Source organism: Ranitomeya imitator, chromosome 3 (genome assembly GCF_032444005.1).
Source record: "Ranitomeya imitator isolate aRanImi1 chromosome 3, aRanImi1.pri, whole genome shotgun sequence".
NCBI lineage: Eukaryota > Metazoa > Chordata > Amphibia > Anura > Dendrobatidae > Ranitomeya > Ranitomeya imitator.
In genome coordinates, this window is record NC_091284.1 from 824701410 (window position 1) to 824717789 (window position 16380).

The window sequence follows — 16380 nt, forward strand, 5'->3', positions numbered from 1 at the left end:
TCCTCCTCTACCTCCGACCCACAGGATGATGAGTCTATGGAAGAGTACTCGACCCTTGGTCTTTTCCTCGGCCTCTCCGAAGGTGAGGGTGAGACTTGAGGGCGTACCAGACTTGAGCCTGAACTTCCTCCCTTATCATGGCTCTCATATTAGACATGAGACGCCTGCTCCTCTCCTATGACTTTGCAGGTGCATGCTTCACATAGGGGTTTCTGCCAGGAATCCTTTAGCTTAACCGCACAGATAGGACACTTCTTATTCCTACTGGGTTTATTTACCGATTTCTCAGATAGGGAGGCTGCCTATGGAGACATCTATCTATCTATATATATAGCAAACACTAGCGGTTTTTTTTTTTTTGGCCTCTACTTACTAGTGCTGCTGACTCCTGACCCTCTGCTCTAGCTGCGTCCTCCATGATGCTCTAGAGATCACTACTGCCCCTGCACATACCTTTTTATTCTGTTCCTCACTCAAAAAATGACGCTCCACCGCTCTTTCCTCTGCACTTCCTGTAGCAGAGACGCCGTCCGTCCCCCTCAGCCGCAAACCGGAAGTGACATGCGGCCGGAAAGAGAGGAAGGTGCGGCGTTGAACTGGTTCCCCCAGCGGCCGCATGGAGACGCCGACGCCAGCAGAGGCCGCCGCTGAGCCTGCACACACCAGGGGACGGACGGATCGAGAGCCCCTGCCAGGAGGAAGCGATCCCCAACCCAGGAGCAGCGCTACACTGGTAGGCTGAGGGACCCTTCGGGCGGGTGTCAGCCAACGGGAGTCACAGGAGGGAAGGGTGAGGCTGAGCCCCCCCGATCCACATCACCCCCCCCCCCCCGATCCTCATCATCCCCCCCCCCCCCCGATCCACATCATCCCCCCCCCGATCCACATCATCCCCCCCCCCCCCCCGCACAGAACGGCAGATCCTCTCCTCCGTTCAGGAAAAAAACACTGAAGGGTGGTAGGGGGAGGGTCCTTTTAACCTCTCGTGTTCCTGTCCCATCAAGGATAAGAAGGACGTCCTCCAGTGTGTTGTCAGGTGGTGAACTGGAAATTTTTGTTTTATTTTTACAGCTCTGCATTATAAACTTCTGTGAAGCTCTTGGTGGGTCAAAGTGCTCACCACACATCTAGATAAGCTCCTTAGGGGGTCTACTTTCCAAAATGGTGTCACTTGTGGGGGATTTCAATGTTTAGGCACATCAGTGGCTCTTCAAACGCAACATGGCGTCCCATCTCAATTTCTGTCAATTTTGCATTGAAAGGTCAAACGGCGCTCCTTCCCTTCCGATCTCTCCCATGCGCCCAAACAGTGGTTTACCCCCACATATGGGGTATCAGAGTACTCAGGACAAATTGTTCAACAACTTTTTGGTTCCAATTTCTTCTCTTACCATTGGGAAAATAAAAAATTGGGGGCGAAAAGATAATTTTTAATGATTTTTTATTTTTACGGTTCTGCATTATAAACTTCTATGAAGCACTTGGTGGGTCAAAGTGCTCACCACACATCTAGATAAGTTCCTTAGGGGGTCTACTTTCCAAAATGGTGTCACTTGTGGGGGGATTCAATGTTTAGGCACATCAGTGGCTCTCCAAACGCAACATGGCGTCCCATCTCAATTCCAGTCAATTTTGCATTGAGAAGTCAAATGGCGCTCCTTCGCTTCCAAGCTCTGTCATGCGCCCAAACAGTGGTTTACCTCCACTTATGGGGTATCGGCGTACTCAGGACAAATTTTACAACAAGGTTTGGGGTCCAATTTCTCCTGTAACCCTTGGTAAAATAAAACAAATTGGAGCTGAAGTAAATTTTTTGTGAAAAAAAGTTAAATGTTCATTTTTATTTAAACATTCCAAAAATTCCTGTGAAACACCTGAAGGGTTAATAAACTTCTTGAATGTGGTTTTCAGCACCTTGAGGGGTGCAGTTTTTAGAATGGTGTCACACTTGGGTATTTTCTATCATATAGACCCCTCAAAATGACTTCAAATGTGATGTGGTCCCTAAAATAAAATGGTGTTGTAAAAACGAGAAATTGCTGGTCAACTTTTAACCATTATAACTCCCTAACAAATAAAAATTTTGGTTCCAAAATTGTGTTGATGTGAAGTAGACATGTGGGAAATGTTACTTATTAAGTATTTTGTGTGACATATCTCTGTGATTTAATTGCATAAAAATTCAAAGTTGGAAAATTGCGAAATTTTCAAAATTTTCGCCATATTTCCGTTTTTTTCACAAATAAACGCAGGTAATATCAAAGAAAATTTACCACTATCATGAAGTACAATATATCACGAGAAAACAATATCAGAATCACCGGGATCCGTTGAAGCGTTCCAGAGTTATAACCTCATAAAGGGACAGTGGTCAGAATTGTAAAAATTGGCCCGGTCCATAACGTGCAAACCACCCTTGGGGGTAAAGGGGACAGTCATGATTATTAGAGTATGTAAAGCACTGCGGAATTGGACAGCGCTATATAAGCAAAAGCATAAGTGACCTGGGAATAAGCCCAATAGCACTGAGCCATTAGAGAACGTGAGAACAGGTTGGAGTTTACAGGAAGGATTTCCCACCACCAGGAGCAAAACCTGTTGTGAATTCTGTGGCAGAGCTCCCTCCTGTGGTCACAAGTGGTACTTCGGCTGATTCTCTCTGAGCTTCCGTTGGTGGAGGAGAGTGGTACTGCGGCTTCTGAGTTTCCTTCCTCAGGTGATGTGGTGAAGTCGTTAGGTGCTGCTCTATTTAACTCCACCTAGTGCTTTGATCCTGGCCTCCAGTCAATGTTCTAGTATTGGACCTGTTTCCTCCTGGATCGTTCCTGTGGCCTGCTGCTCTGCATAGCTAAGTTCCGCTTTGCTTTTTTGTTTGCTGTTTTTTTCTGTCCAGCTTGCTTATTTGTTTTTTCTTGCTTGCTGGAAGCTCTGGGACGCAGAGGGTGTACCTCCGTGCCGTTAGTTCGGTACGGAGGGTCTTTTTGCCCCCTTTGCGTGGTTGTTTGTAGGGTTTTGTGTTGACCGCAAAGTTACCTTTCCTATCCTCGCTCTGTTCAGAAAGTCGGGCCTCACTTTGCTAAATCTATTTCATCTCTACGTTTGTCTTTTCATCTTATCTCACAGTCATTATATGTGGGGGCTGCCTTTTCCTTTGGGGTATTTCTCTGAGGCAAGGTAGGCTTATTTTCTATCTTCAGGCTAGCTAGTTTCTCAGGCTGTGCCGAGTTGCATAGGGAGCGTTAGGCGCAATCCACGGCTGCCTCTAGTGTGGTTGGAGAGGATTAGGGATTGCGGTCAGCAGAGTTCCCACGTCTCAGAGCTCGTTCTATGTTTTTGGGTTATAGTCAGGTCACTGTATGTGCTCTGACTTCTATGTCCATTGTGGTACTGAATTACCTTATAACAAAAACCGTAACATCACGAGAATCTGCATAACTAATCATATGCTAAATAGTCACAAGTCACATTTATGTACGAGATAGAAAAAATGATTGTCTATAAAATGATGGTGGTCTCACGATCCAAGCAGGAGTGGATGTTAGATATGGAGCCTGAAAGTCAGAAGGTAAAAACATTGTTACACACTGCTCATCAGTGCACTATAATGGAGGGAGGACACAAGACCCCCGAGACCTCAGGATCTCTTCTTGTTCTGCACAAGTAATGGGATCCTGTTTGGATCGCTTCTCCAGGGATCACCACCTGGCCTAAATGCCACAGGAACATTCAGGGAATGTCTCAAAAAAATTTACAGCAACACAAGCCAGGTAAGTTTTTTTGGTGTTTTTTTATTTTACAGTTGTGAGCCGTATGCAAAAATCTTCACGTCCCAGAATTCAGCATCCTGTGGAGAGAGAAATGGGGGAAAAAAAAGTCAGAACCAAAATACATCACAAGTCGGTGCCGCCCCCATCAGGTCATTCACAGCTGTAAGTTGCAAAAGTACCGTGGGCAGTCACCCGGCGGATCCTGCCCCAAGGGGAACGTGTAAGTAGACTGGTGGCACAAAGCCACGTGTGATAAGGATACAGGCACGAGTACGAGCCCCAACCACAAGACTGTAAAAAAGGGGCAAAGTGAAGCAAAATAGCATAATATTGTAATTCTGCCATTTTATTTTATGGCATTTATAGTGCTTTAATGTTGCTCTTTACTTAAATTACCTTATGGGTTAAATAATTTTGCTCTTTTAGGGAACCGTTGTTCTAGGACTTTGCTTTCACACTGGGTAGAGGGGCGGTGATTACACCCTCCTTGTTAGGTCTTGGACCGGGAAGATTGTAATAGTCCGCTGTATATTGTTTTAGGGGTACAAGAGATCTAGTTGGGAACATTTGGGGCATATAGTCCATTGATATCACCCATACATAAATATGTATTTTTTTTTCACAGAGGAGTCTCTGGGAGACCCGGCCGCTATGACCACAATCCTTGTATTCAGTGTCTAGAACCTTCTCAGACAAATGCCTCAAAGACATCAAGTGATGGGCGGTCCTCATGCTAATGAGCGGACGCCGGCAGCACAGAACGTGCCGCAGACAGAGCCCAGAAGGAGAGGACTCGCCCTGTCAGACTCGTCATCGGATCATCACTGAAGGCTCAGAGACTCTGCGTCAGCTCCGTACTTACCCATTAGGCGGTGGGCACAGGCTGAGGCATGGCCGGGGGCTGCGCCTGCTGCTCTGGCTTGGCTCCTTTCTGCTCGGAGATAGGGGTTGTTGGCAGGATTTCTTCTTTGGGCTCCACGATGCTGACATGGTCGGGCAGGGGCTTCTTGGGGCCAATCTTTCCACTCGGATCCCATGGGAGCATGATCTTCACCTTGATGCCCAGAACACCTGCAGCGTAAGTCCATCATTGGTCAGTACAGGTACATCAGAGCCCCCCGTATTCCCTGGCCGCCCCTCGTGCCCTTCTCAGACAAATGCCTCGAAATCAATCAGTAGGTGGGACGCGTCTCATGTGGAGATCACCCAAACACAGAGACACAAAACGTGGCTCTGCACCGGGCCCTCCGCAGACACGGTCCCCATCTGACTCGTCATCGGATCATCACTGAAGGGTGGAAGCAGACAGCAGTCATCTACAACCGCCGAATCTCACCTTGTCGGAGCAGGACATGGCGCACGGCGGTGTCCACATAGTAGTTCACGGGGTCTCCGCTGTGAATCATCAGTCCATCCACAAATTTCATGGACTTGGCTCTCTGTCCTCGCAGTTTGCCGGACACCACGACCTCACAACCCTTAGCTCCACTCTCCATGATGAAGCGCAGGACACCATAGCAGGCTCTATGGGGGAAAACACATTCAACACAGTGAAGTCAACACACAAATGCCACAGCTCACTATTAACCCCTCGCCTACACAGTTCTGGGCTTTTAGATGTTATTTTTAGTAGAACAGGATTCATTTTACCATATAATATGCAGAGGGGGGAAAAAAAATTGCAAAACTTTGAGCCAGTCCAAAGCCACTGGACGAGAGCCCCGAGTACCACCGCTCCTGCCTCCCGACATTCCTCCTCTTGATGGTGGCCGTCAGGGCTCCTATCTAGCGGGTACGGACTTGACATTTCCAATGAACCAGGCTTCAGACAGTCGATTCTTAACTGTAATTTTGATAGATTGAACCTTAATGATTGCGGCAATTCCAAAAAGGTTTATTCAGGTTCTTATATTTGTTTTCATTGTAGCAGCTTGGTGCACGCAGAATCTGACAGCATCGGCCTGAGTGCAGGTAATATACCTCCTACATGCCAGAGATAACAGGGGGTCTATAATAATGGAAACCACAGAATAAATCCAAATCTGTATCACATCTCACATGTTTTACGTCATGATCTGTGGATTTATTTCTGCCGATTGGGATGAGTTTTGGCCACTTCACTGGTGCCTTGTGCACTGTAAAGATTTCATACACGACAAACCACACAGTCTGCCACATGTGAACATTCCCTTGGCCTAGGTTCGCATCACGTTAGTGCCATCTGTTTAATGGATCCGTTAAACAGATGCAGCAACGCGTTAAAGCATGGTACCATTGGGTCGGCATGCATTAGTAATGGAGGTCTATGCACAGCAAACGCGTCCGTTCGCTGTGCGTTAGACCTAACGTGCCCAAAAACGTGGTAGACCGTGTTCGAAGGTGCCTCACGAAGTAACGGACCATCGCTAATGCATGCCAATTTTGACATGTGTTACGATAATGGATCCGTCATGCGTTGGTGCCGCTTAGTAATGGATCCATTAAACGGATGGCACGAACGCGATGTGAACCTAGCATTATAGTGATAAATATGGCTCAGATTGATGAGTTTTTCGGGGATGGGCGTGAAAGCCCTGCACCCCATCACCACTGCACTTTGTGGATGCGACAATTCACTTTTGCAAACATTTTACAGACAGATTGCTTTAGAAAGAAAGAAAGACGCGAATTGTCAGGCGTAAGACAATCGAAAGGACAAGAGGGGTTCCTATAAATAAATATACCCCATCTCCTGAGCCGAGCGATATGCAGTCTATATGGGAAACCTCCATTAGGAACATCCCCTCCAACTCCAGGATTTCACTTCTCAGACAAATGCCTCGTAACTTGTCTTCATCCATCACCCAGCCTGTGTCAGGGCAGAAGAGGCAGCGAGCAGAACGCCGAACCCCCCGCTACCCAGGCACATAGGAATGAGGTTAGACTCGTCATCGAAATCATCACCGAAGCAAAAACCTGTGGGTCGGACAGCCGAGACTAAACCCCGGCCTCACCTCCTCACCGCCAGGCCTCCCAGGAGCTTGTAGCGCAGAGACTCTGCTTGGGCGATGGCGCACAGACCTCTTGTGGCAACTTTCTCAGCGTACAGCTGTAAGACACAATTAACGGATTAAATGGCTGGGAAAGAAAAAAAGGCTTTATATAAAACCCATGAAGCACAAAGACGGACAAGGGCATTTAATGGGATGCTCGGTGCTGCTCATTTAATGATGAACGCTGGGACAGAACAGCATGGAGTTCTCACAGGGTGAAGAGGTCTCAAATATTCTCAGAGAAGGTGAACGGCCGCCAGACATCAGTTTATAAGTGTAAACCCAGTTGTGTTCTGCTGTGCAGATGTGGTGCTGCGAACCGGTGCCGTAAGCGCTGAACTTACCTCAACGCTGCCCTCAGGAAAGCCGAATCTCTTCTGTACCACCGCAGTCAGCTCACGGATACGGCGCCCCTTCTCACCGAGGACGTTCTGGGTCCTGGACGAAGATTCGCAAAATGGTTACTGATCCAAGGCCGATACTAAACAGCACCCCGATATAGCAGCCAGCATCGCCCATAAACTATCACATGTGCACAATCGTCTGGTACTGAGAAGGGGCATGATAGGAAGTGATGTCATCAGTGGCAGAAAACCCCTTTAAGGCAACGTTCACATTAGCGTTTCCCGACGCAGCGTCGGGAAACGCAGCGGGGACGCATGCGTCATGCGCCTCTATATTTAACATGGGGGACGCATGGACATGCGTTGTGCGACGCATGCGTTTTTTTGGCCGCAAGCGTCGGGCGCAGAAAATGCAACAAGTTGCATTTTTCTTGCGTCTAAATTTCGGCAAAAAACGACGCATGCGTCGCAAAACTCAGCGTTTTTGCGTGCGTTTTTATTTGCGTTGTGCGTTGCGTCGCCGACGCAGCGGCGCACAACACAAATGTGAACGTAGCCTAAGGATGCAGTCTCCTAACCAATGCAACTTTCACATCCCTTGATGATTAAGTTCTCAATCACTGACAGTAATATCTCTGCTGGGCTGTCAGCAAATGAAACCAGAACCAGTGGAAACAGAACTGCTCACACAGCTGAGGTTTTGTTACCATGTACGAGGGTAGGGGTTATTACACCCATCCCAATAAATGGGAGTCCTCTGCGTCAGTTGTGCGCACAAATTCAGGAGGGGCTCATAGTACCAACCAACTTGGGTAGATCAGAACGAGGGCAGTGGGCGATTACCTGGTGGCAAGAATGATGATTTCCGTCCTGGTCGGGGTGACTCGGACCTCCACACCGGAGTAGCCATCTTCTGCCAGCTCCCGGGTCAGGAACTCGTTCAGTTCAGCCTTGAAGATGCCATCAGCGACAAACTACAGACAGAAGAGAAGTAAGGACCACTGATGGCCAACAGCGCAGAGCGCAAGGCTGCCGTACATGGCTGACAACTGTCCTGACACCCCACACACTCGGGTAGGAAGACGTCGCTGCTCGACTCCTCTGGCTGCTGATCCCCAACAGAACTGAGCAAGTGAGATTCAGCACTGCGTACCGGATACATCAGTAGAGGGGCTCAGGGGTCTACAAAGCATTTTGAGCATCTCTAAAAAGCCCCCTTTTCGCCCCACTATCAAAGGTAAACACTGCACCTGGTTAACAAATTACATTACAAATTTCACTAATAAAGTGGGGCCGGATTATAATGAGCCCCATACACCAATATATGGGGGGCAAAATTATAGGGGACCTCAATAAACCGCTATACTGGGGTAGGATTATAAAGGACCCCCATACACCGGCTCTACAGGGGGCCGGATTAAAGGCGACCACCATACACTGCTATATGGTAGGGTCAAATTACAGAGGACCACTATACGGCTGCAGGATTATAGATGACCTCTATACACCAGCTATACACGGGGGCAGGATAATAGAGGACCACCATACACTTCTACAGGGGGCTGATTTAGAGAAGGACACCCACACAGCTATACAGGGGGGAGGATTATACAGGACCCCCATACAGAGGACAGGATAAGAGAGGACCCCCATACACTCCTATACAGGGGGTAAGATAATAGAGGACCCCCATACAGCGCTATACAGAGGACAGGATAATAGAGGACCCCCATAGACACCTATACATGGGTGTAGGATTATACAGGACCACCATACACATACAGGGGGTAGGATAACAGAGGACCACCATACACTTATACAGGGGGGCAGGATAATAGAGGACCCCCATACACAGCTATACAGGGGGGCAGGATAACAGGACCACCATACACATACAGGGAGGCAGGATGATAGAGGACCCCCATACACAGCTATACAGGGGAGTAGGATAATAGAGGACCCCCATACACAGCTATACAGGGGAGTAGGATAATAGAGGACCCCCATACACAGCTATACAGGGGAGTAGGATAATAGAGGACCCCCATACACAGCTATACAGGGGAGTAGGATAATAGACGTCCCCCCATACACAGCTATACAGGTGGGCAGGATAACAGAGGACCCCCATACACAGCTATAAACGGGGGCAGGATAATAGAGGACCCTCATACACCTATACAGGGGGTAGGATAATAGAGGACCCCTATACACAGCTATACAGGGGGCAGGATAATAGAGGACCCCCATACACACCTATACAGGGGGCAGGATAATAGAGGATCCCCATACACCTATACAGGGGGCAGGATAATAGAGGACCCCCATACACCGCTATACAGGGGGCAGGATAATAGAGGATCCCCATACACCGCTATACAGGGGGCAGGATAATAGAGGATCCCCATACACACCTATACAGGGGGCAGGATAATAGAGGATCCCCATACACCGCTATACAGGGGGCAGGATAATAGAGGACCCCCATACACACCTATACAGGGAGTAGGATAATAGAGGATCCCCATACACACCTATACAGGGGGTAGGATAATAGAGGACCCCCATACACACCTATACAGGGGGTAGGATAATAGAGGATCCCCATACACCGCTATACAGGGGGCAGGATAATAGAGGATCCCCATACACCGCTATACAGGGGGCAGGATAATAGAGGATCCCCATACACACCTATACAGTGGGTAGGATAATAGAGGATCCCCATACACACCTATACAGGGGGCAGGATAATAGAGGATCCCCATACACACCTATACAGGGGGTAGGATAATAGAGGATCCCCATACACCGCTATACAGGGGGCAGGATAATAGAGGATCCCCATACACACCTATACAGGGGGTAGGATGATAGCGGACCCCCATACACACCTATACAGGGGGCAGGATAATAGAGGATCCCCATACACACCTATACAGGGGGCAGGATAATAGAGGATCCCCATACACCGCTATACAGGGGGCGGGATAATAGAGGATCCCCATACACACCTATACAGGGGGTAGGATAATAGAGGATCCCCATACACACCTATACAGGGGGCAGGATAATAGAGGATCCCCATACACACCTATACAGGGGGTAGGATAATAGAGGATCCCCATACACCGCTATACAGGGGGCAGGATAATAGAGGATCCCCATACACACCTATACAGGGGGTAGGATGATAGCGGACCCCATACACACCTATACAGGGGGCAGGATAATAGAGGATCCCCATACACACCTATACAGGGGGTAGGATAATAGAGGATCCCCATACACACCTATACAGGGGGTAGGATAATATAGGATCCCCATACACCGCTATACAGGGGGGCAGGATAATAGAGGATCCCCATACACACCTATACAGGGGGTAGGATAATATAGGATCCCCATACACACCTATACAGGGGGCAGGATAATAGAGGATCCCCATACACACCTATACAGGGGGCAGGATAATAGAGGATCCCCATACAATTATACAGAGGGCAGGATGATAAGAGGACCCCCCCATACAGCGCTATACGGGGGCGGGATAAGTCTACGTTCACATTAGCGTTTTGCGTGTTTGCGTCGGGCGACGCATGCGTCATGCGCCCCTATATTTAACATGGGGAACGCATGGACATGCGTTGTGCTGCGTTGTGCGACTCATGCGTTTTTTTTGCCGCAAGCGTCGGGCGCAGAAAACGCAAGTTGCATTTTTCTTGCGTCCAAATTTCGGCAAAAACGAGGCATGCGTCGCAAAACGCAACATTTTTGCGTGCGTTTTTATTTGCGTTGCGCCGCCGATGCAGCGGCGCACAACGCAAATGTGAACGTAGCCTAATAGAGGACCCCCATACACACCTACACAGGGGGCAGGATAATAGAGGACCCCCCCATACAGCGCTATACGGGGGCAGGATAATAGAGGACCCCCCCATACAGCGCTATACGGGGTCAGGATAATAGAGGACCGCCCATACACAGCTATACACAGGGGCAGGATAACAGGACCACCATACACATACAGGGAGGCAGGATGATAGAGGACCCCCATACACAGCTATAGAGGGGGGTAGGATAATAGAGGACCCCCATTCACAGCTAATACACGGGGGCAGGATAATAGAGGACCCCCATACAGCGCTATACGGGGTCAGGATAATAGAGGACCCCCCATACACCTATACACGGGGGCAGGATAATAAATAATAATAATAATAATCTTTATTTATATAGCGCCAACATATTCCGCAGCGCTTTACAGTTTAACAGTTTCAAACACAAAAGTCATAAGTAACAACATTAACAATACAATAATTAAAGCAAAATAAGACGACCCTGCTCGTGAGAGCTTACAATCTACAATGAGGTGGGGGAGATGCAAAGTACAGGTGTGTATTTACAATGATGTATTTACAATCATGGTCCAGCCATCTTCAGGGGTTGGGGAATAGATGGGGATAGTGAATGGGCTACACACACACAAACATAACATAACTTTGATTAGTGAACGTGATAGGCCGCTCTGAACAAATGTGTTTTGAGCGAGCGCCTAAAACTATGCAAATTATGGATGGTCCTAGGATAATAGAGGACCCCCCATACAGCGCTATACGGGGTCAGGATAATAGAGGACCCCCATACACCTATACACGGGGGCAGGATAATAGAGGACCCCCCATACACCGCTATACGGGGTCAGGATAATAGAGGACCCCCATACACCTATACACGGGGGCAGGATTATTATTATTATTATTATTTATTATTATAGCGCCATTTATTCCATGGCGCTTTACATGTGAGGAGGGGTATACATAATAAAACAAGTACAATAATCTTGAAAAATACAAGTCACAACTGGTACAGGAGGAGAGAGGACCCTGCCCGCGAGGGCTCACAATCTACAAGGATAATAGAGGACCCCCATACAGCGCTATACGGGGTCAGGATAATAGAGGACCCCCCATACACACCTATACACGGGGGCAGGATAATAGAGGACCCCCATATAGCGCTATACGGGGGTAAGATTATAACCACCATACACTACTACTTTTCATCACAGTAACCCACAATACAGTCTGTATAATAATCCTCAGAAAAGACCTAATAGAATTCATCGTACATGACAGGCTGGGAGTAGTAGTACTCCAGGGCAGCACATCGCCCTCCGGGGGCTGCTAGGTACACAGGTCCAGGACCCCACAACCACCGGCCCGGCTCTATGTCCGCCGGGAGCACAGGCCGCAAACAATCCGCCCTAATCCGTGTCCATTACCTGGTCATCATCGCCCAACACACCGTCACCACAACTAGGGAGACCCCGGGGATCACACCGCCCCGATATTAATGGGGTCGCCCCCTCACATCGTCCGGGAGTCGCTTACCTTCCTCTTCTTCGAGATCTGCACCGCCATCTTTCTCCGCGCTGCTGAAAGGAAAGGGAAAGCACTTCCGGCGGAAGTCTCTATATAGTGTCAACCGGAAGCGGAAAGTGATGAGGGCGCATCGCGAAGCTTGCCGGGAGGTGTAGTTCTGCGGACGTGTCCTGGTGACTGGCACATTGGGGCCGGTCATTATCGGGTTCCCTTCTTTGGCTTTTCTGAGGTTTATGAGAAGAATTCTCCTTCTGCCAGAAATCTGACGTATAATGACGTATAGCGACCTGTGATGACGTATAATAGCGTATAGCGACCTGTGATGACGTATAATGACGTATAGCGACCTGTGATGACGTATAGCGACCTGTGATGACGTATAGCGACCTGTGATGACGTATAATGACGTATAGCGACCTGTGATGACGTATAATGACGTATAGCGACCTGTGATGATGTATAATGACGTATAGCGACCTGTGATGACGGATAATGACGTATAGCGACCTGTGATGACGTATAATGACGTATAGCGACCTGTGATGACGTATAATGACGTATAGCGACCTGTGATGACGTATAATGGCGTATAGCGACCTGTGATGACGTATAATGACGTATAGCGACCTGTGACGACGTATAATGACGTATAGCGACCTGTGATGACGTATAATGGCGTATAGCGACCTGTGATGATGTATAATGACGTATAGCGACCTGTGATGACGGATAATGACGTATAGCGACCTGTGATGACGTATAATGACGTATAGCGACCTGTGATGACGTATAATGACGTATAGCGACCTGTGATGATGTATAATGACGTATAGCGACCTGTGATGACGTATAATGACGTATAGCGACCTGTGATGACGTATAATAGCGTATAGCGACCTGTGATGATGTATAATGACGTATAGCGACCTGTGATGACGTATAATGACGTATAGCGACCTGTGATGACGTATAATGACGTATAGCGACCTGTGATGACGTATAATGACGTATAGCGACCTGTGATGACGTATGATGACGTATAGCGACCTGTGATGACGTATAATAGCGTATAGCGACCTGTGATGACGTATAATGACGTATAGCGACCTGTGATGACATATAATGACGTATAGTGACCTGTGATGACGTATAGCGACCTGTGATGACGTATAATGACGTATAGCGACCTGTGATGACGCATAATGGCGTATAGCGACCTGTGATGACGTATAATGACGTATAGCGACCTGTGATGACGTATAATAGCGTATAGCGACCTGTGATGACGTATAATAGCGTATAGCGACCTGTGATGACGTATAATGACGTATAGCGACCTGTGATGACGTATAATAGCGTATAGCGACCTGTGATGATGTATAATGACGTATAGCGACCTGTGATGACGTATAATGACGTATAGCGACCTGTGATGATGTATAATGACGTATAGCGACCTGTGATGAGGTATAATGACGTATAGCGACCTGTGATGAGGTATAATGACGTATAGCGACCTGTGATGACGTATAATAGCGTATAGCGACCTGTGATGACGGATAATGACGTATAGCGACCTGTGATGATGTATAATGACGTATAGCGACCTGTGATGAGGTATAATGACGTATAGCGACCTGTGATGAGGTATAATGACGTATAGCGACCTGTGATGACGTATAATAGCGTATAGCGACCTGTGATGACGTATAATGACGTATAGCGACCTGTGATGACGTATAATGACGTATAGCGACCTGTGATGACGTATAATGGCGTATAGCGACCTGTGATGACGTATAATGACGTATAGCGACCTGTGATGACGTATAATGGCGTATAGCGACCTGTGATGACGTATAACGACGTATAGCGACCTGTGATGACGTATAACGACGTATAGCGACCTGTGATGACGTATAACGACGTATAGCGACCTGTGATGATGTATAACGACGTATAGCGACCTGTGATGACGTATAATGACGTATAGCGACCTGTGATGACGTATAATAGCGTATAGCGACCTGTGATGAGGTATAATGACGTATAGCGACCTGTGATGAGGTATAATGACGTATAGCGACCTGTGATGAGGTATAATGACGTATAGCGACCTGTGATGACGTATAATAGCGTATAGCGACCTGTGATGAGGTATAATGACGTATAACGACCTGTGATGACGTATAATAGCGTATAGCGACCTGTGATGACGTATAATGGCGTATAGCGACCTGTGATGACGTATAATGACGTATAGCGACCTGTGATGACGTATAATGGCGTATAGCGACCTGTGATGACGTATAATGACGTATAGCGACCTGTGATGACGTATAATGGCGTATAGCGACCTGTGATGATGTATAATGACGTATAGCGACCTGTGATGACGTATAACGACGTATAGCGACCTGTGATGATGTATAATGACGTATAGCGACCTGTGATGACGTATAATGACGTATAGCGACCTGTGATGATGTATAATGGCGTATAGCGACCTGTGATGACGGATAATGACGTATAGCGACCTGTGATGACGGATAATGACGTATAGCGACCTGTGATGACGTATAATGACGTATAGCGACCTGTGATGACGTATAATGACGTATAGCGACCTGTGATGACGTATAATGACGTATAGCGACCTGTGATGACGGATAATGACGTATAGCGACCTGTGATGACGGATAATGACGTATAGCGACCTGTGATGAAGTATAATGACGTATAGCGACCTGTGATGACGTATAATGACGTATAGCGACCTGTGATGACGTATAATGACGTATAGCGACCTGTGATGACGTATAATGACGTATAGCGACCTGTGATGACGTATAATGACGTATAGCGACCTGTGATGAAGTATAATGACGTATAGCGACCTGTGATGACGTATAATGACGTATAGCGACCTGTGATGACGTATAATGATGTATAGCGACCTGTGATGACGTATAATGACGTATAGCGACCTGTGATGACGTATAATGGCGTATAGCGACCTGTGATGACGTATAATGGCGTATAGCGACCTGTGATGACGTATAATGGCGTATAGCGACCTGTGATGACGTATAATGGCGTATAGCGACCTGTGATGACGTATAATGACGTATAGCGACCTGTGATGACGTATAATGGCGTATAGCGACCTGTGATGACGTATAATGACGTATAGCGACCTGTGATGACGTATAATGGCGTATAGCGACCTGTGATGACGTATAATGGCGTATAGAGACCTGTGATGACGTATAATGACGTATAGCGACCTGTGATGACGTATAATGGCGTATAGCGACCTGTGATGACGTATAATGGCGTATAGAGACCTGTGATGACGGATAATGACGTATAGCGACCTGTGATGACGTATAATGGCGTATAGCGACCTGTGATGATGTATAATGGCGTATAGCGACCTGTGATGACGTATAATGGCGTATAGTGACCTGTGATGACGTATAATGACGTATAGCGACCTGTGATGACGTATAATGACGTATAGCGACCTGTGATGACGTATAATGGCATATAGCGACCTGTGATGACGTATAATGGCGTATAGCGACCTGTGATGACGTATAGCGACCTGTGATGACGTATAATGACGTATAGCGACCTGTGATGACGTATAATGGCGTATAGCGACCTGTGATGATGTATAATGGCGTATAGCGACCTGTGATGACGTATATAGCGACCTGTGATGACGTATAATGGCGTATAGCGACCTGTGATGACGTATAATGGCGTATAGCGACCTGTGATGACGTATAATGGCGTATAGCGACCTGTGATGACGTATAATGACGTATAGCGACCTGTGATGACGTAT

At 47.6% G+C, this 16380-nt stretch overlaps 1 protein-coding gene and 2 non-coding genes across 3 annotated transcripts; all 3 read right to left on the minus strand.

Annotated features, from left to right (window-relative positions):
- Positions 1-3768: 3768 nt before the first annotated feature.
- RPS3 (ribosomal protein S3) lies at positions 3769-12619 on the minus strand. Its single transcript, XM_069759413.1, has 7 exons — positions 12537-12619; positions 7987-8117; positions 7144-7237; positions 6761-6855; positions 5104-5291; positions 4630-4838; positions 3769-3844 (listed from the first exon to the last, which is right to left on the minus strand). The coding sequence occupies exons 1-6, from the start codon at positions 12564-12566 to the stop codon at positions 4633-4635; spliced, it is 744 nt and encodes a 247-aa protein (XP_069615514.1). The 5' UTR covers positions 12567-12619; the 3' UTR covers positions 3769-3844; positions 4630-4632.
- On the minus strand, positions 4451-4597 carry LOC138673231 (small nucleolar RNA SNORD15). The gene has a single exon (XR_011319889.1). It is a non-coding gene; the product is annotated as a small nucleolar RNA SNORD15 (small nucleolar RNA).
- Positions 4912-5061, minus strand: LOC138673232 (small nucleolar RNA SNORD15). Its single transcript, XR_011319890.1, has one exon. It is a non-coding gene; the product is annotated as a small nucleolar RNA SNORD15 (small nucleolar RNA).
- Positions 12620-16380: the final 3761 nt, after the last annotated feature.